At 37.2% G+C, this 21,589-nt stretch overlaps 1 protein-coding gene across 1 annotated transcript in view; it reads left to right on the plus strand.

Annotated features, from left to right (window-relative positions):
- PLEKHM3 (pleckstrin homology domain containing M3) overlaps nucleotides 1-21,589 on the plus strand; it is a 235,730-nt gene that overhangs the window by 9,671 nt on the left and 204,470 nt on the right. Inside the window, exon 2 of the mRNA XM_069075264.1 lies at nucleotides 14,194-15,070. Within this exon, the coding sequence (XP_068931365.1) occupies nucleotides 14,473-15,070 (598 nt within the window). The 5' untranslated portion in view covers nucleotides 14,194-14,472. The remainder of the gene's footprint in view (nucleotides 1-14,193; nucleotides 15,071-21,589) is intronic.

Genomic DNA, 21,589 nt, shown 5'->3' on the forward strand with positions numbered 1-21,589 from the left:
AGCAAGTCCAACGGGGCATGGAAGATCTTTAAATCCCATAACCCTTACAGTGGTACAGCAGATAGAGCATTAGATCTGGAGTCAAAAGACCCAAGTTCAAATCTGGGTGTAGACATTTTACTAGTTGTGTGACCCTGGACAAGTAACTTACCCTCTCTGCCTCAGTTTCTTCAACTGTAAAATGAAGATAATAACACCTATGGATCAAATGAATACCTGGCATGTAATAAGTGCTTCTTTCTCTTCATTCCTTTTTCTTTCTCATTTTTGCTTACAATAGTCTCTTTCCCCTATCCATGGTGGGCTTCATTCACTTTGTGGTGCAGGTTGTAATCTTTCCCTTTCATCTCTATTATTGTGATTATATTGACATTTTTATGTTATCATGTGGTTCGGATTAATGAAGGTTTTCTTATGAATTCTACAGTGGTCTGGGCAGGTCAAGTGAGCTGGGGGAATGTCATTGGACTGATCCATAGTGTACTATAAAGGTGAAGGACCAAAGAACTGTCTTCAAAGTGTATAAGAGGCCAGAGAGTTAGCTAAGGGGACGCAGCACTATGGAGCTGTATCCTACCTGCAGATGCCCATGAGGTGTCCAGAGGGGGAGCTGATGCCAGAGCTTTGTAGAATAGCCCTAAGGGCAGACCCAGGAGGGCTGGGTACCCGGTCTTACTTGGTCCTTAGCTGTGGAGGCACATGACATTAATTTTTGGAAATGAAGCATGGCATTATGCAAAGATCATTGGGTTTGAGGTCAGAGGCCCTGAGCTGGAATGCCAGCTCTGATTCTTCCTGCCCATCTGTGTGACTTTTACCAAGTTTCTTTGCCTTGCTGGGCCTCCAGTTCCTCATCTATAAAATGAGGGAGTTGGAATAGGATGATCTTCCAGGGGTCTTTCCATCTTTAATTCTATGAATCTAATAGATCTAGAATCTGATAGATGAATCTAATAGGCCAGGAAGACTATTCAGAGGATTCATGAAGGAGTAGTAAGAGGTAGAAGGGAAAATTGAGAAGAATAGTGTGTTTCCATATGAAGAACAAGAAGACTTGTCAGATCAGCATGTGTTAAGTGGAGATACTAAGTAGTCAGAGGCAGAAATCAAAATCAGACTAATCAGGCCTATGGGAATGCTTTTTCCTCTCAGCATAATAAGCATCACTGGTTTATTTGGAAGCATACCTCTGTCAGGCTCAAGTATCAGTTACATGAACAGATAACCTCTCTAAATCATCTCCAAATTTGGCGTCATATTTTGGAAACTTCCGTTGTTTAGAAGTACAGGTACCTTGAAATGGCGTATTGTGGTCAGTCCCAAGTTTGGCATATTTTTATTGCTTTAGCTTGGATGAAGGTTGAGTGCACAGAATACACCTGGTCATTTATTTTCTGTTGCTATTGGAATTAGCTTTGATATCTGACTTCAGTAGTGCCTGCCTAGGTTTTTAGGTTTACATTTTGGTGTTTTCCAGGGCTGTCCATGGATGAAGATGAAATTTTTCATTTTTGTTGTTGCAGCTTTAAGTCAGTGATTGCCTATCAAGAAGATAAAAAGGAAAGGAAAGAAGACTCATATAACTGAGTTGTTCAAGTGAATTTTCTTATTAGAAAATTTTCTGTCAATTTTAAAAACAGTTGTGTTGTTGAGTCATTTCTGTGGTGTCTGACTCTTCATGACCCCATTTCAGGGTTTTCTTGGCAAAGATAGTGGAGCAGTACATACCAAAAATGGACTTTCTACCAAGGCATGTCACTTTTTTGACCCAAGTTTACACAGGGTCCCAGGGACATCACAGTATTGAATATTAAGGCAAGCAGAGATTTGAATTGTTCTTTTTGTCATTTAGATTGGTTTCAGGGAGAACATTTTTGGAGATCAGATACCTCTCTGATTTTATTGGTAGCAAACAGTGAATAAATAGAGATGCTTTGGACAAGAGTTTGAAATAGGTTGCCTCAGATATTTTCATTTTATTTAAATTATTTTATTTTTTGTTACATTTTAAGTTCTGACCTGTCTCCCTCCCTCCTTTCCACCTTTCACTAGAGATCACCATTTGACACATATATGTGTAAAACTATACTATGCATACTTATGTTTATCACTTCTTTCTTGGAGGTGCATAGTATCTTCCTTCATAGGTCCTTTATAGTTGATTTGAGTGTTTGAGAATACATTAGCTGTTCAGTTATTCTTCAGTGTTGCTATTACTGTATACAAGTTTCTCATGGTTCTGCTCATTTCACTCTTCATTATTTCATGCAAGTCTTTTCATCTTTTTCTCAATCAACCTATTCATCATTTTTTTTCTCAAAATTTCATTTTAGACTCAAATGCCAGAACACAGAAAATAAAAAGAGAAACAGAAACGTATCATGACTTAAATACTGGAATTTAAATACAAAGTTAGAAAGGAATAAAAGCATGTCATGTGCATAGCAGCACATATGAAGATTCAAAATATGTAACAATAAATTTTCATTTCAAGAAAGCCTATATGATAAACAATACTCGTTGTGTTGAGAATTGTCCACCTTTTCTTTGCTTCCCTGTGAGTCCCCTTTTGTTCTCTGCTGTGCACTTTTTTAATTTGTTCTTTTTCCCCTCCCCCTTCCCATCATTTTTTACAGCACAGTAGTATTCCATCACAATCATATACCACAACTTGTTTGTCCATTCACCAATTGATGGACATCTCAATTTCCAGTTCTTTGCCACTAGAAAGGGAGCTGCTATAAATATTTTAGAATATATAGGTTCTTTTCCTTTTCCCTGGATCACATTGTAAAACAGACCTAATAGTGGTATTGCTGGGTCAAAGGGTCATGGTTTTATAACTCTTTGGGCGTAATTCCAGATTGCTCTCCAAAACAGTTGGATCAGTTCACAGTTCCACCAACAATGCATTAGTGTCGGAATTTTTCCACATGCCTCCAATAGTTGTCATTTTCTCCTATCATTTTAGCCAGTTTGATAGGTGTGAGATATCTCAAAGTTGTTTTAATTTGCATTGTTCTATTCAATAATGATTTAGAGCATTTTTTCATAGGACTATATATATTGCTTTGATTTCTTCATTAAAAAACTGCCTGTTCATATCCTTTGACCATTTATCAATTGGGGAATGACTCATATTCTTATAAATTTGACAGAATTCTGTATATACTTGAGACATGAAACTTTCATCCCAGAAACTGTCTATAAATTTCCCCCCCAGTTTTCTGCTTTCCTTCTAATCTTGGCTACATTGGTTTATTTGTACAAATCCTTTTTAATTTAATGTAATCAAAATCATCCATTTTATATCTCTCAATGCTATCTCCTGTTTATTCATAAGTTCTCTTATCCGTAAGTTTGATAGGGAATACGTTTCATATTCGTCCATTTACTTATGATATCCCACTTTATATCTATATCTTGGTAGATGGTGTAAGATATTGGTCTGTACCCAGTTTCTGCTAGACTGCTTTCCATTGCTGAAATATTTTGAAAAGAACATCCCATTACTGCTATTCTTTCTACCAGCAGTTTGGGGAATCTTATTCACTGTGTAAACTGTAATGTGGCATGTAAGCATAAGCCTTTATTCAATGAAGAACGAAACAGATCAATAATAGGACTAAAGTACCCAAGACTTTTCAGAAATCCAGGGTAAAGGTATTATTAACACTGAATTGGACCCTCATCTTCCTCACGTAAAAAACAGAAGTCCTGGTGTCCTTCTGCTCACTGGATACCTTCCATGGCCTTCTGTTCACTTGAAGACAGATTTTCAATCTTTTGTTCATATTCCCACTACAAGATATTCTTTGGTCAACTCACTTGATTTCTCTGGGCCCCTAATCCATGTTGCTTTGTGATGAATGCAAGGTCTGAATTACTTTTACATGCATTTCATTTTTATCATCTAGTCAGTTAAGTTACTGGTTTCATTCATAGATCTCAGAAATAGAGACCAAAACAATTCAAAGACTAAAGAAGCAGAGTAAATGAATCACCATAGTTAAGTAGAATAGATTGTGGTAATTGACAGATTAAAAAGTGCTTTATCAGTGTTTTGTTTTTACTACTTAGGAAGATCTGAGAAGAAATAGATGGAATATATTCTTCCCATTTCACTTACCTTTTTTTCATATGTAGTATAAACCAAAATTATAAAAATATAGTTTGCCTCTTCTTTATCTACTAGTAACAGATTTCCATTCTAATGAGATGTGAACACATCATAGCAATTTTAATGATCCTTAAAAGTCATTAAAATGACTTTTTATTTCTCTATTGTTTATTTAATTAAAATTTTTTTTTGCTTTTTGGAGGGGGGAAGGCAGGTCATTTGGGGTAAAGTGACTTGCCCAAGGTCACACAGCTAGTAAGTGTTAAGTGTCTGCGGCCGGATTTGAACTCAGGGCCAGTGCTCTATTTACTGCGCCACCTACCCATCCCTTTTTCTCTCTACTGTTATGATTTTCAGTTCTGAGAAATTCTTTGGGTAGTGTACAAAGAAATATCATTTCTCCTCATGTTTTCATGTAATGCAGGGAGGGAGCTCAGTTCCTGGACCTGTGATTTCATCAATGTAAGTAATTTCCAGTGTGGCAACTCCTTCCATTGCTATACATTGACAGCTTCTCTGTGACTTTCATTTGACAATCACCTGCGTGAGAGAGCGCTTGTCACTTTCCCATGGATACCCAACTAATAAGTGAAGGCTGCTTTACTCTGTCTCTATCCACTCTGGCTTTCATACCATGTAAGGATATTATACATTACTCTATCATGTTGCGTATTTAACGTGGCATTGTGAAACTTACTGTACAAACTCTGGAGTCAAGGTCAAACCTCAGAAAAATTTGTAAAGCAGTTGCATCGATTTTCAATGCCCCATGTCCTCTTTCTGTTTCCATTCCTTTCTCTTCTTCCCCCTCATACATACCCAGTGCACTTAATACTCCAAAATTCTTCTTTCATAAGCTTCTAAAATACTACTATTCTTGGACAAGTCTCTTTGCCTCTGCAGGCCTCAGTTTCCTCATCTGCAAAGTTACTGGTAAATTAGGATTAGTAATTAGTTAAAAGGATTAGTAAAGGATCATTTACTATTTATATATTAGGGTCATTTACTATAAGAACTGCAGTGAGAGTTTTTTGAGCTTTAAAAATGAGTTTTAAAATGAGGAGACAATCATTTTGTTCTATCCATTTGATTTCCTTTATTTGATAACAAATGCTTCTTCAAATGAGTGCATATGATTCACAGCATCCACATTGGGGAAGGGAAAAAGGGAGAGATCACATATAAGATGTGTTCAAAAGAGATTTATTAAAGAATATTTCTTAGAGCTAGCTGGAGACAGAAATGGGGTTCTGTGGGCCTCCAAATATGCATCTAGATTTGGGTAATTGTGTAACAGTTCTCAAGTTTGGGTTGATTGTGATGATTCTTTTTTAAAAAATGGTTTCCCAGGTTTGTTACTTTGTTCAGGAGAATCTTATTTTTGACTTCTTGGGGTAGAGATGCTTCCTGTCTTTTTGGAGTCTCAAAATAATAATTGTTGGGAGTAAGGTAACTGCTTCTATATGTGTGCTATGAGATCTTTTGTATATAGTAAGTGGTTGATAACAGTGAGAGTATGAAATTGAAATATTCAAAGATAGCTAATAAGGAGAGATTTGGAGGGTATTATCCATGATGCCAGGTGCCATTAGACTGTTTGGACCCAGTTGGATACTAATCTACAAAAGTTAAAATTGGAGAAAGGAGGGTGGTGGTAAGGATAGTGGTGGACCTAAGCTAGTTTTAGTGGTAAAAGCAAGAAACAATTAATACTTATAGGATACTATGTAATTGATCTATCCAGGGAGTTCAGGAGCAATACCAGAAGGCTGCCTTTGTAATGTTTTTTTTCAGATGAGAATCAAAGTACTTATGGAGACGCTTATTTTTTTTTCTCAGTATTCTACATATGAATACCAACATGGATGCCATAGGGAAGGGACAATATACCCTTTCAGTACACAAGGTTCCTAATAAGAGGGGGAAAGGCTTTAAACATCAATGTAGATATCTATAAATGTATCTATGCATGTATATATTCTGTAGCAAGCAACATATCAATTTATTTACATTTTCCAAGGAGGAGATGGCATTTTAAATTACAAAATACTAAGAAGCAAACATATTATACATGTGCTTATATCATACATATAAGAATGGTCATAAAAATCCAAACTAGACACTATATGAAATGAGTTTGGGCAGTTATAGTTTAATAAACCCTTCATTTAGATCATTTTGAAAATCCTTTATAATTATCTTTTGATCTTAATGCAAGCTAATTTAATGTATTATCCATTCCAGGAGTGTTTGTATTTTTAAAAGATATCAGGGAAGAGAACCCAAAGAAATTAATGTCTTAAATTATAGAATGTGGCACCAGGGTAAGTGAGCAAAGATGTTTTTCAGTAACAGATATTTATTACAACTCCTTAGTAGTCCAATATAGGCAAAGGCCTACTTTATTGCATAAAAAGCTTGGATGTATAAAGAGAAGCTCCTTTAATATTACAGCTTCCACAAAATTCTGGGACAGATTCAACCTTAACTTGAATGAAGTATTCATGGATAGAGAATTGAAGCATGTTGTTCCTAGCCATTTAAATCTATGCAACCACACTCAGGTCTCATTTTTAAAAAATTATTTGATAGAAAAGGCTTTCTTTGAATGCCTTTTTCTGTTCATTTTTGTTCAGTGTCTATATCTGCCTTTGAAAGTACATGAAGTACATGACTTGAGACACCTTCTCAACACACAGCCTTTGTTAAAATTCAGATTACATGTCATTTAACCAAGTGGGAGGAAGTCTGAATTAACTTCCAAGACTGCTGTCCAGCCCCAGATAAAAACAGCATTTCTGAGTAGGTTGGCTGGGCATTGTTTAGTAATCTATTTCTACTTCTGTGTGGCAGGGACTCAGCTTTCATCACTGCTAGTAATTTTGTGCAGTTTTACTTGTTACAAACAACTATGCTAATATTTTATCTTGCTGTATTTTAAGGTACAAGATTCTTAGAACTTCTGTTAGTACCACCATTGGAGAACCTCTGGGGAGGTATTCTTTTTGAGACTTAATTTCCTACTCTGTAGAGCACGGGCAGTAAGTCTTTATTAACATTTTTATCTGATACAGATTCTTTGCTGTTTAGACAGGCTGCAGCGCTCACGAACAAATCTTGCTCCATGCAGTAAGCCAAAAGAGCATATAGAGAGAGACAGAGACACATAAAAATATAGAGAGATAGATGGATAGAGTTATATTCCTTATTACCCTGGCTAGTTTCAAGAGTGCCATTTGTAAAATATTCCTTATTTTTCTTTAGCAAACAGAATTTAGAATGCTACTCAGAACATTGGTCAGGTTCATCTAGTTCAGGTGCTACACAGCTTGAGGGATTTGGAGAAGATCCCAAAAAGAACAGTGTAAAGGGTTATCAGACTGGGAAAATGAGAACTAGAAGAATAGGACAAAGAAAATGAGATTATTTAGCCTTGAGAACAGAAGACATAAAGACTCTATAATTATAGTCATCAGGTGTTTGGGAGCTTTTTTCTCAGAATACAGCCCGTAGAACATTCGACATCCCTTTTAAGCAGTGTCCCTGTCCCTCGTCTTATTCAAATCCCATGACCTGTTCTTTCATTCCACGTTTGTTTTACATCCCACCAGGTGTTTTACCTCCTTGGTCAAAAACTCTGAAATTTATCTGGTCATAACCTCCTAGCATTCCTCTTTTTCCCTTTGCTCTTCCCCACCTAAATCTTTTCTTTGTAGTTCATAGTAACTTTTAATCTTTCTATTCAGTATTCCTTTCTTAGGCTATCACATCTACCTCAGGCTTCACTTTCTTACCTTCCCAATCTTCATACTGTTCTCTGCTCTTGAATTCCTTACCCCCTTGTCCCATTAACAATTCTGCCTCACCAAATCCCAATCCTGGATTACTCCTACCATCTGCTTCTTAACTCCTAGTCATTTTACTGAATGGAGCTACAAGAAGGCTTTGCAACTAAGGTAACTAGATCTATATGTTATCTAACTTCAACTGGGCCCCTACTGTAGTAAGGTGTGATGGAAATATAAATTTTTAAGATCTTCCCTGCCCCTAGGCTAAAGTGCACCTGGAGCCTGGGGTGGGAGGCTTGTTTTTCAGTAGATACTTCTTGATTGGCCAGTGAGTCAATAAGGTTGTTACATTCTCTGAGCCAGGAGAAGGCTATATAAGCCCTGATTTGTAGCTTTTTTTGGGGGCTCACTTTGAGAAGTGTTCTGTGACTTGATCTGGATTCTGGGAAGCCGTTGTTCAGAGCCCCCCCTCGGCTTTGAAAAACCCAGATGTTGAAACCCAGATGTTGATTGGGTATGGATGAAATGGTTGGACAGTTTGAAAACTGTCTACTTGATCTGTTTCTCCGTCTTGATAATTCTGTCTGTATATTCTGAAGTTCAGGGTGCTGACCTTTTTCCCCTGAACTAGATAAACAATACATATTTGACTGATTAAAAGTAAGCTTGTTAACCCATTTTGAGTTGCTTTCCTTTATCAAAGCAGATCCAAGAACCTGTATTGGCAGCCACCCTGGGGATGCTGGGGTGCTTGCTGCTACATAAAGCGATCAATCCTCTGTTGTTTCCTGATTGATTTTTTTTTAAGCAATTAGGGTTAAGTAACTTGCTCAAGGTTACACGGCCAGGTGTTTCTGGGTGGGTGCTAAGTGTCTGAGCCCGGAATTCGAGCTCCAGGTCTTCTCAACACTGGAGCCGGTGCTCTTACTCGCTGTGCTACCTGGCCGCCCCCTCCTGATTGATTTTTAATTCTACTCTCTACATATTATTACAGATGTTCTCTTCTAACCACAACCACACAGACACAGACTCCCCAATACACACACACACACACACACACACACACACACATTCCTCCTCAGCTCTTCTAGCTGTGGACCTTACCATATATTCTCCTGAGAAAATAGAGAACATTTGCTGTTTTCTCCTCCACACCTTTTAACTTCTTGGCACCATCCCTGACTCTCACCTCCTTTACCCCATCTGGTAATGAGATAGACCTTCTCCTTACCAAGTCCCAAATATTCTACATGTTCTTTTGGCCTTATTTTCTCCCATCTAATCTTTTGTTAAAATTTATGTATTTATTTTTAACATTCATTTTTTTAAATTATGAGTTCCAGATTCTCTCCCTCTCTCTCACTTCAATATTCAGTAGTCTTACTTCAAATTCAAGCATTATGATATGAGCTATACATATGAAGTCATACAAAACATTTCCATATTAGCTAGATTGTAAAAACAAACAAGAAAAAGCCAGAAGAATAAAAAGTATGCTTCATTATGCACTCAGAGTTTATCAGTTCTTTCTCTGGAGGTGGATAGCATTTGTATTGTCTCTGATCATTGTCTTGATCAGAGTAGCTAAGTCTTTCACAGTTGATCATCATTACAGTTTTGCTGTTACTATGTACAGTGTTTTCCCGGTTCTGCTAACTTCACTCTATATCCTTCAGGTTTTTCTGAAACCATTCTACTCATCATTTTTTACAACTCAATATTATTCTTACAACACAATATTCTCACAATTGTATACCACAGCTTATTCAGTAGCTTCCTAATTGACAGATATTTCCCATTCCTTGCTACCACAAAAGTTCTTCAATTTCCATTTCTTTGCTACCACAAAAAGAGCTACTAGAAATATTTTTTGTACATATAGGTGCTTTTCCTTTTTCTTAGATTTCTTTGGGAACTATAGATGTAGTAGTTATTACAGGGTCAAAGGGTATGCACAGTTTTATAGCATAGTTCCAAATTGCTTTCCAGAATGGTTGAATCAGTTCACAACTTCACCAACATTGCATTAGTGTCCCCGCTTTTCCACATCGCTACAACATTTATCATTTTCATTTTCTGTCATGTTAGTCCATCTGATAGGTATGAGGTGGTACCTCAGTGTTATTTTCATTTGTATTTCTCTAGATAATAGTGATTTAGAGCTTCTTTTACGTGACTATTGATAGCTTTGATTTTTTTTCTTCTGAAAACTACCTGATCATATCCTTTCACTAATTTGATCAATTGGAGAATGACTTTTAATTTTTTGAAATTTTACTCGGTTCTGTATGTATGTTAGAAATGTGACTTTTATCAGAAAAATTTACCATAAAAATATTTCCCCCAGTTTCCTGCTTTAAATTTTTGGCTGCATTAGTTTTTTTGTGGAAAAACTTTTTAATTTCATGGGACCAAAATTATCCACTTTGCTTCCCATGTGTAAAGGTTAATAGTTGACATTTATATAGACCATTTTGAGATGTGCAGAAATGAACTTTTCACACATATCATTTGATCCTCACAACAATACCGCGAGTTAGCTATTTTAATTATTATTTTACATATGAAGAAACTGCCCAAAGAGGTTAAGGGACATACGTAATGGTTAAATATCTAGTGTCTGAGGATCTGAGTTCAGGTCTACCTGACTACAAGTTGTGCCCTATTTCTTCCCAGATGATCAGGCAATATGTAGAAGACAATGTCCAGAATGCTCTGTTAAAACAACATTTAAGTATATTTTAAATCATATTGCTAATTGTCCTTTCAAGTAACAGTACTCTTAAACAATTTTATAAAAGGAAAGGGACATATACATATAGAAATATTTATGGCAGCTCTTTTTGTGATGGCAAAGAATTGGAAATTGAGGGACTACTTAACAATTGGGGAATGGCTAAACAAGTTGAGGTATTCAATTGTGATGGGATACTATTGTGCTATAAGAAATGATGAGCAGGATGCTTTCAAAACACCTGGAAAGATATGTGAACTGAACAGAACCAGGAGAACACTGTACTTAATAACAGGAATATTGTACAACGATCAATTGTGAATGACTTAGCTATTCACAATACCAGTGATCTAAGACAACTCCAAGGGACTTGTGATCAAAAATGCTATCCAACTTGTAATGCCATACACAGAAGCTTTCCAGAATGGTACTGTGAACAGCTTTTAAGGTTCTGATTACACAGTATAGTGATCACTCTATTCCATGACAAAAGCAAAACATCCAAAGAAAATCAAGGTACAGCATTCACAATATTACAACTTATCACAGAAAATCACAATATGATATTCACAACATAGTCTCAAAGTAAAATAGTTACTCTTAAATTAACTCAATCAGTCACTTATCAGTAGTCCCAAAGTACACAGTCAAAATCTTCCACTCATGGGGCAAAGTCTTGATTAACTCAATCAGTCACTTATCAGTAACAATATCTCAAAGTACTCAAAGTAACAATCAGTCACTTATTCAGCAATCAATTACTAAGTATCATACACAAAACCCTGTACCCCTTAGGTCACTAGTAAACTATAATTCCATAATTACTCAGTACCCAAGGAGAGGTCTTTTCATCTTGACTTGGGGCCTATTCTGAGATTCTCTGGATCCCCATCCATGGTCCCAGATTCTACCTGGATTCACCAGACTGTCACCTGAATTCAATGACAGACAGCTCTCAGTTCCTTGACCAGCTCTTTAGGCAGGTCCTGCTCCACACTGAAGTTCTCAAGGTCTGGTTCATGTCAGATCCTTCACCATTGCTGCTCCAGGGAATCCAAGGCTCAACCAAGCCACAAACAAAGTCTCAGCATCCCAGTCATGCTTCAGTCACCTGGGCTCCTGCCTCCTGGGTTCCTGGGCTCCTGGCTCCAGGCTCCAGGCTCTGGGCTCCTGTTCAAAAGAAGCTCCACCACCACAAGTTCTCAGGACTCAGTTCTCCATTCTTCTGTAGCTGTTCTGCCACCAGATCTCGGTCTTGAGGAAATTCTGACTGTGCCTCTCTGGGGCTTTTCCTTATATACACACAGCCTGTTTCAGCCAATCCCTTCCTGTTACATCAGTAACAGGAGACAGTAGTTCATACCTTCTGTTTCCCCTACAGAGGCTTGATCAGTTACTAAGTGTTAAGTACCTGCTACTTTTTCCAACACAAAGGGATCTTCAAATTCACAATTACATTACCATTACACAACTCTAGAGAAAGAACTAATGGAGTCTGAATGCAGATTGAAGCATACTTTTGTAAACTTTCTTATTTTTCCTTTTTGGGTTTTAGGTTTTTTGGTTTGTGTTTTCTTTCAAAACACAATTGATATGAAAATACTGTTTGCATAACTGCATTTGTATAACCTATATTAAATTGCTTCCTGTCTCAGGAAGGGGAGAAAATAGAGAGAGGGAGAATTTGGAACTCAAAATTTAAAAAAAGTTAATTGTTTTTACAAATAATTGAAAAAAATAATATATTAAAATACAAAATAAAAACATAAAAGCAACAGTACTCAATTATAAAACTATAAGCTATACCACATTAAGAAAAACTAGTATTCAAAAGTCAAAATTTACAAATCAGAGACATTCATTGTGATGAGGTACCACCTCATACCTAACAGATATACATATATATAGTTTTTTGGAGGGAGGAAGGCAGGGCAGTTGGGGTTAAGTGACTTGCCTAAGATCATATAGCTAGTAAGTGTTAAGTGTCTGAGGCCGGATTTGAACTTAGGTCCTCCTGACTCGAGGGCCAGTGCTATATTCACTGCACCACCTAGCTGCCCCTATAATATATCTTATATACTTATGTGTGCTTATACTTAAAAATAATGAAGTTATATAGACAAAGATAGTTAGCTTCTTATATATCTTATGTTAAAAAGGTAAAGATACTTATCAGATTGTATATATAAGCCACAAAAGTGCATATTGCTTATATAGTATGTAACAGGTTAGATTTTTGGAGATTCTCATGTATTCAGTTTTTTCCTACTTTGCCATTTATTTTTAAATTCTGCTTTGAGAGCTCTGATTTGGGTCCTAAATTGGTTCCCAATTTCTTCTTTTAGTAATTTTATTTCTTTTAAAAACTATTCTGGAGTTTCTTGCTCTTTTCTCATCTTTGGGAACTCCATAGTATTCTTTTGTTCATCCAGTAATACTAGTTTATTTTCCTTCATATTATAGTATTTGTTCAAAATGCTTTAATTTCTTTTTGAAATCTTACTTAGTCTTTTTTTTGTCTTTCTGATCATTTTTGTTGTTATAGTCATTGTGTATATTGTTTTCCTTGCTCTGCTTACTTCATTTTGTAGCATTTCATGTAAGCATTTCCATGTTTCTGGATACTCTGATATGTCTCAGCCCTGTTTCTAGGTAGATACCATAGGACCACTGAAGACCTCTCCCCACCTTCCAACTTCATTTTCCTCCCCAGAAATTAGCTTTAATGACTCCGGTGCTTCCTCGGAGTTCAGAGGCAGCTAAGTGGTACAGTGGGTAAGAACATTGGACTGGAGTCAGGAAGACCTGAGTTTGAATCCTACTTCAGGAACAAACTGTGTGACTCTGGACAAGTCACTTAAATTGTTCTTAATGTCAGTTTTCTCATCTGTAAAATGGAGCTAATAGCACCTACTTCATAAGGTTATTGTGGAGATAATACGTGAAGGCTTTACAAACTTTAAAGAGAGTGTTATGTAAATGTTAGCTATTACATGTGTTAGTAGGTAAATAGGAATTATGAAGGACAAAGTTAACTTCAGAGGATTTTGGCACAGACAGAATGTGTATAATTACATCCACGTTATTATAAAGGATAGGTACTATTCACACTCTACCTGATTCATAGGTGTTTTCAAAGTATCTTAAATGATTCATACCATTGACCTTCTAGGGATTTCTGATTTAGACCTAGTCATAGAATTCCTGCTTCTTTGGAATAAACTGTTTTAAGCCAAGTATTAAAAAAAAGTCCATAGCAACCATTTATAAGTTCTTTCAAAGAATTATCTTTAGAAATAAAAGCTGTTGGCTTCATTTCTTCCTTGCCACATAATCCATTCTCTTCTGTGTAAATTGTAGTAAAAAAAAAAGTAGTAAAGTATAATATTCCACTTCAAGAACAATGGAACCTTTGTTCAGGCCTTTTCACTGTTGTATAGTGTTACAATAAAAGGGTGTTTGGGATGGTGGGAAGTAATTAAATGTATCTGTTATGTAGAACACATTTAATAAAATGTTTTTATGTTGTTTCTATGTTTATTATCCTCCAGGAAATAGTTTCCTGTGGACAACTAACTAAACCAGTTCCTGACTTGCGAAACATCATCTTAAAGGAGCATTAGAAGCTGATCCCTCTAGAGAGTGCTTTGTAATAACCAAAAAGTCCCAGCAGTGCTTGTGCTTTCTCTACTGCATCTAACTAAATGAAGACAAGGTCTCTGTCCCCAGAACTGCTTTCTTGATGCACCTTATCTTTTCAGTGTTAGAATATTTATGAAATCCTCCCCTCACCCAGTTCAGGACACTTGAATCCCTTGAAAACCAGTGAAATGGAAGCCTTAGAAGTAGATGATATCAGTCCAGCCTTGGAAGTGACAGAGGATTTCTTCAGTTGTTTCGATAGTAAGTTAGAAAAGGTGGTCCAGCAAGCTGAGGTTTATGGCATTCAGGAAGTCCCTGAACTGGTTGGGCATGAAGTATTCAGTAAAATAGCAGATAGTGGCACCATCAGGAATGGGACCTCCCTGGGCAACGGCAGCAACATCATTTGGGATAGCTGTCAAAGTGGCCTCTTAGAAACCAAAGTACAAAATGTATTTCCTGCCAAAGAACAGTTTATAGTCCAGAGAGGTACGGCTCCTGATAACCTCTCCTGGATGGAACAAAGGGAAGCTTCAACTTTTAATTTTTTCAACATCTGTCAGCGTCGGAGGGACAGACCTAGGTCTGTAAATGACTTACTGGATGAGACCTCTTCTTTCAAGCCAGGTCATACACGATCTCGGTCAGATACTAGCCATGTGGAGTGGGGAGTAGTCTTCAAGTCAGCTCCTTTGCAGCAGCCCTCTGTTCAAGGCACTCAGCCAACAAAGTCACCATTCTTATCACCGTCACACCACAAAGGAAAAGATGCTCAAGGAAATACAGGTATGCTTTTCATATTTGTTTTTTGTTCAAAGGATGCAGCTTTCTCTTCATCTTGATAACTTGCTTCACCAATATTTTCTCCTCAGTGCTCCTATCCAACTTACCTACATTGGTTTCCTCCTTTCCTCATAACTTTTTCTTCCTTTGCTTGAAGTGAGAATAATGGCCCCATTCTTTCTTTTTGAGTAGAGTGACAAGATCCTGGAAAAAGAAAATTATAGTCATTCTCTTTTTGGCATACAGTATTTCTTATTTTGAAATCAAAATAATCTCTTGTTAAATTTAGAGGTTTGCTTGGTGACTTTCTACTTATTTATTCAATCAGCAGATAATTACTTATCAAGTATGTTAGTACCCAGCATTGTGCCAGATGCTTTTGAAGAATCAAAAAGAATATAAAATACAATTCTTAAAATGTAACAAGTTTGTATGTATAGAAATAAATGTACAAAAAGTTAGTGAACGATGCAAGTCCTCATGGAAAAATCAAGTAAGTGTGCAGATATTAAATGCTATAAAAATTTGGAAAAAGGAGGAAATGCCATGAGCTACAGTTGTCAGGAAGTGTTTAGAGTAGAATTCAAAGGGAGGGATCCTCAACATTGCCTAATCCTATCCCCTATCATTTTACAGATGAATAAACTCTTTCATTAAACAATTTTTTTGTTATTTTGAAATTGAATACACAAATACACAGGAAAATTTCCATCCACAAAGAAGACCAGAAAAAGAGTATTGCATATGAATTCATGAATCTCACCTAAGTTTATTTTTAAGTACATAGTAAATTCAGCACATTGCAAAAACTCTCTTGTTTGGGTTTCAAAATGTTTCATTAATGCCCTTTCCTTTTTTTTTTTATCTCAACCACTATTCCTTTGTTCCCTGAACTTCTCCCCTCTCCCCATAAAAATCCTTCTTTATAACAAATAAACCTAAGTCACGCAACATAAATTCACACATCAGTCATATATGAAAATAAAGGTCTCATTCTCCTCCTCTAATCCAACTCTGTCAAGAGATGAGAGGCATGCTTCATCCTTGCTCGTTTGGAGTTATGATTGGATCCTTTATTGATTAGAGCTCTTAAGTCTCTCAGAGTTGTTTTTCATCATGTTATTGTAGTTGTATAAATTGTTTTCCTGGTTCTGCTCACTTTATTCTGTTTTGGTGGATAATAATCTTCTCAGACTTCCTTGTGCATTCACTTCATCCTTTTTTATTCTGCAGTCGTATTTTATTACATTCATATACCATAATCCATTTAACCGTTCCTCAGTTGGTATACACCCCCTTTATTTTCCAGTTCTTCACTATAGCAAAAACTACTGTTGTGAATGATTTTGAATTATGATTCTTTCCCTCTATTTTTTAATCTCTTTAAGAATAGCTGCCTAGGGGCAGCTAGGCGGCGCAGCACTGGCCCTGGAGTCAGGAGGACCTGAGTTCAAATCCTGCCTCAGATACTCAACACACTTACTAGCTGTGTGACGTTGGGCAAGTCACTTAACCCCAGTTGCCTTGCCTTCCCCACTCCAAAAAAAAAAAGAATAGTACATGCCAAGAATAGCTGCCTAGTAGTGGTATTGCTGGGTTAAAGGGTATGCACAGTTTAGTAATTTTTTGTTTATAGTTCCAAATTATTTTTGAGAGTTATAGTACCAATTTACAATTCTATCAGAAGGGTATTAGGGTGCCTGTCTACCCACATTCCCTTCAACAGTTGTCATTTTCATTTTTTTTACATCCTTGCTGACATGATGGGTATGAGAGGAGATCTTAGAGTCAGGCATAATTAATTAACTTTTTAGGAGTTGAATTTACTTCAGTGGCATAGTAAGAACAGTTGGTATAAAACATCTCCTTAGCATTTTGTGACTCTCCTCCACAGGTTCACTTAAAATCCAGGGGAAAGTGGGTTCAAGCTTACAGAGCATGTTGTTTGTTGTTCATCCTTTGTTTTCAAAGACCAGTGGCATCACAGTATTGGAGTCAGAGTATGGTGTGTTTGACTGTGACTGAAGTTCAGAAGGCACTACCACACATCGGGTACAAGGGGTCCATTAGAACATTCAGAGTGGAAGAGGCCCTGGATTTGTGCACCTCAGGTTTCCTTTGTGCTTCTGCAGTTCTGCTTTGCTCATAGAGTACAGTGCCTTCTTTGAAGTAGGTATGCCACACTGGACAGTCCAGTGCCAGCATTTCCCATGTCTCACAGTCAATTTTAAAGTTCTTCAGAGAGACCTTGAGAGTGTCCTTATACCACTTCTTCTGACCACCATGTAAGCACTTACCTTTTGTGAGTTCTCCATAAAATAGTCCTTAGGGCAAAAGTATGTGTTTGGCATTGGAACTACATAGCCAGCCCATTGGAACTGTACTCTCTGCAGTAGCATCTGAATGCTTGGCGGTTCAACTTGAGAGAGGACCTCAGTGTCCAGTATCTTGCTGATAAACTTCAAGTGGAAGCAGTTCAGTTTTCTGGCATGGCCTTGATAGACTGCCCAGGTATCACGGGCATATAGCAGTGAAGTCAGCACAATGACTCTATAGAGTTCAGTTTGGTAGGCAACCTCATATCTCTTCTCTCCCTTACTTTGATTCAGAGCCTCCCAAATGCTGAGCTAGCTCTGGTATTGTGTGTGTCAGCTTTATCATCTGTGTGTACATACCCTGCCAAGGTGGTAAACTTATCCATGGCATTCAGAATTTCTCCATTACGGGCGGCCAGGTAGCACAGCGAGTAAGAGCACTGGCTCCAGTGTTGAGAAGACCTGGAGATCGAATCCCGGGCTCAGACACTTAGCACCCACCCAGAAACATCTGGCCGTGTAACCTTGAGCAAGTTACTTAACCCCAATTGCTTAGGGGCGGCCAGGTGGCTCAGCAAGTAAGAGCACTGGCTCCAGTGTCGGGATGACCTGGATCAAATCCGGGCTCAGATACTCAGCACCACACCCAGAAATAACTGGCCGTGTAACCTTGAGCAAGTTACTTAACCCCGATTGCTTTAAAAAAAAAAAAGAATTTCTCCATTGACCATGACCAGGAGTTCCACATATGGGTGTGTTTTCTTGGTGTTGTCAGGCCAGAATTAGCACAGGTGGTAGAGAATTGATCCATCTCTGCTGTATCTCAGCCTCAGAGGCTGCACTGAGTGCATAATCATCAGCACACAAAAAGTCATGTACCAGCTCCTTATCTACTTTGGTCTTAGCTTGTGTAGCCTTTTCAAGTAAAATAGTTTAGAGTAGGTATGGAAGCTGATCTTGACGTATTTTTCATCCTTGTTGAAGGCATCTGACAACACTGTGAAAAACATCATACTGAAGAGCATGGGAGTGAGTATATAGCCTTGCTTCACTTTGTGACTGGGAATGCGTGAAACTGTTGTCCATTACTCAGAACCCATGCAAGCATACACTTGTGAAGCTGGTGTACAATACTGTTGAACTTCTCTGGGTAGCCCAGTTTCACCATGATCTTCTACAGACCCTCAAGACTGATTGTATCAAGGCCTTGGTCAGGTTAACAAACATTGTATATAGACCTCTGTCTATAAATATAAATACCAGAGGCAGAACTGAGCTTATGTGCATAAGAGAGTGTATGTGTCTAAGGAATAACTCAGCTTCTGGAAGGCTGAATACATTTTTGGTGCAATGTCAAGGAGTTATTACACTTAGCCTAAAGCCTAAGACGGATCAGTTCAGTAGGGGAGTGTTCTTACCTTCTGATGGCTTAACATTTTGACACTTTAAATGAATTGTATATCATTTGATTAATTTGCTTAATCAACTTCCTCCCTTATATTATACTGTCAGGTCCCTTGGACTAGCATTATATATTCTATAAATATATTTGAAGGCCTAAAGTGTTCTGTGGACAAATTATTATGATAATTCCTCTCACATTTTACAAGTGAGGAAACAGGTCCTTAAGAGTTTGATTGTCATTTTAGTAGAGTATTGTATGACATATGAAGTGCTTCAAATATTTAACAATAAGGAGAATTGAGTATTGATTATTAATACCATCATTTATAGAATAATATATTTTAAACTCATACTTGCACATTACTTTAAGGTTTATAAAGTACTTTCCTCTCTACCTTGAGGTAGCAAAAATAATATTCACATTTTACAGGTGAAAAACCTCAACCCCATAGGAGTTAAGAGATTTGCCAAAAGTTTCACAGTTAGCCAGGATTCAAACTTAAGTTCTTTGGCTCTAACTGCAGTGCTCTTTCTAACCATTCCATGCAGCCTCTGTCCATATAAAGTGGTCTTTTTATTAGGTAAGAAATTAGAAATTAGGACTGTTGAGTTTTATTTTATATACTCTTATCTGTTCATGTTGTTGTTTATAAGTCATTTTTCAGTTGTGTCCAACTCTTCATGACCCCATTTGGTGTTTTCTTGACAAAGATCAATCAATATCTTTGAGTATTTTGTTATTTTTTTTATCCAGCTCATTTTACAGATGAGGAAACTGAGGCAAACAGTATTAAGTGACTTGCTTAGGTTCACAGAGCTGCTAAGTGTCTGAGGCCATATTTGACCTCAGGAAGATGAGTCTTCCTGAATCCAGGCCTAGTACTCCATTCACTGAGCTACCTAGCTGCTCCTTATCTGTTCATAGTGTCACAATTTCCTGGACTTTAAAATAAACCTCCTTATAATCTTTATCTTGTGTTTTTCTCTTTTCTGGTTCCTTTCCTGGACCTCACCTTGCAAAAAATTGGAGAAAGCAGCCTTTTCTGTAATTCTTCTTCCTTCCTGTTGTTCCCTTCCCATTCACTTAATCTTTCCCCACAAATGTGTAGCAAGGCCAAGAGTTTTCTCCACTATACTGGGAAATTGCTGTTTCAAAGACTTTTCCAATATTCACTTTGTTGTTTTTGTTTTTGCTTCCATATGCTATTAGTAACCTGGCTCTCTGAAATATTTCTTTAATAGAAAGTAAGCTATTTGAGGGTAAGGGAGTTTCATTTTTATCTTTGTAAATCCCCAAGCCTGTCATAGCACCTAGATCTTTCTAGGCACTTAATAAAGATTTAATTGATTGAATGATTGATCTTAAATGGGTGTGGGTACTATATCCATTTGGAAACAGTTCAGATTCTAATACAGGAAACATGGGGCAATGGATGTTGGTACAGTTAGAACTGTTACTAATAAGCAGACCTGCCCAAGTTTCTTTCTTAGTGTTGAAACTAGAAGCAGTTATATTTGGTGATAATAATAGCATTTTCCTTATCATCTAAGGTTTTCTTTATCACTTAAGGTACCCAGAGCCCTTTGTAATATATTCAGCTCTTATTCTTCACAATATCTTGCAGTAACAGTGGATACAAAGCTGAGATATCTCTTCAATCTAGAGAGTAATGAGAAAAGCCTATCTCCTTTAAGAGAAATGAGAGAGTAGTGACCTTTCTTTGTATCCAGGAAAATATACTGACATACCAAGATAAGTTCCACATGACTACAGGGCCTAGATATCAGCGTCCACATCATAAACAAATTAGAGAAGCAAGGAAGATATTACTTTTCATATCTAAGAATAGAAAAAGAATTAATAACTAAGCAAGTAATAGATGGGATCAAATAAGATAAAATGGGACCATTTTGATTATATAATATATAAAAGTTTTTCTACAAACAAATCTAATGTAGTAGAATTTAAAAGGGAAAAAGGTAACTGGAAAAAATCTTTGCATTAAGTTTCTCTAATAAATGTCTTATATCCAAAATATATAAGGAATTGATTCAAACTTATAAAATTAAGAGCCATTCCCCAGTAGATAATATGAACACGCACTTTTTAGAGGAAGAAATCCTGGGAATTTAGGATTAGAGTTAGGGCTTAAGGTTAGGGTTAGCATCAACAATCATATTTAAAATTCTCTAAATCATTAATAATTAGAGAGATGCAAATTAAAACGGCTTTGAAGTACTACTTCATATCTATCAGACTGACAAAGATTATAAAAGTAGAACAGGTACAATGGTACAATGGGGCACTGTTGATGGGGTCATGAATTGATCCATCCATTCTGAAAAACAAATTGGAGAGGGGCAGATTCAAGATGGCAGAGAAAAGTCAGGGACTTATCTGAGCTTTCCCATATTTCCCTCCAAACTACTTAAAATAACACCTCAAAACAAATTCTGGAGTGGCAGAACCCACAGAAGGATGGAGTTAAACAATTGTCTGACCCAAGACAAGAAGCAAAGGTCTGCCACACAGGAGTGAGAGTAGAGCACAGTCCAGTGCAGGTTGCACCAGTACATGCTGTGCCCCAGCAAACCAGCAGCAGGCAATGGGAGCGACTGAATCAGTGAAAGCAGTAGTGCTTCTGGAGCTCTCAACCCACAGGTGGAAAGAGGATGTTCTAACAACGAGTCAGAAGGCAATTACAGGGGTCCCTTTGCTGGCACTGGGTGTAGGTCTCTGTGTCATTGCCCATACTTGGATACTGGATCACAGTCCCAGGGTAAGGATGAGTACTACTAACAC

Source organism: Petaurus breviceps, unplaced genomic scaffold, assembly GCF_028583685.1.
Source record: "Petaurus breviceps papuanus isolate PSGF00001 unplaced genomic scaffold, PetGlider_PUasm1.0 90903, whole genome shotgun sequence".
In the NCBI taxonomy this organism is placed as follows: domain Eukaryota; kingdom Metazoa; phylum Chordata; class Mammalia; order Diprotodontia; family Petauridae; genus Petaurus; species Petaurus breviceps.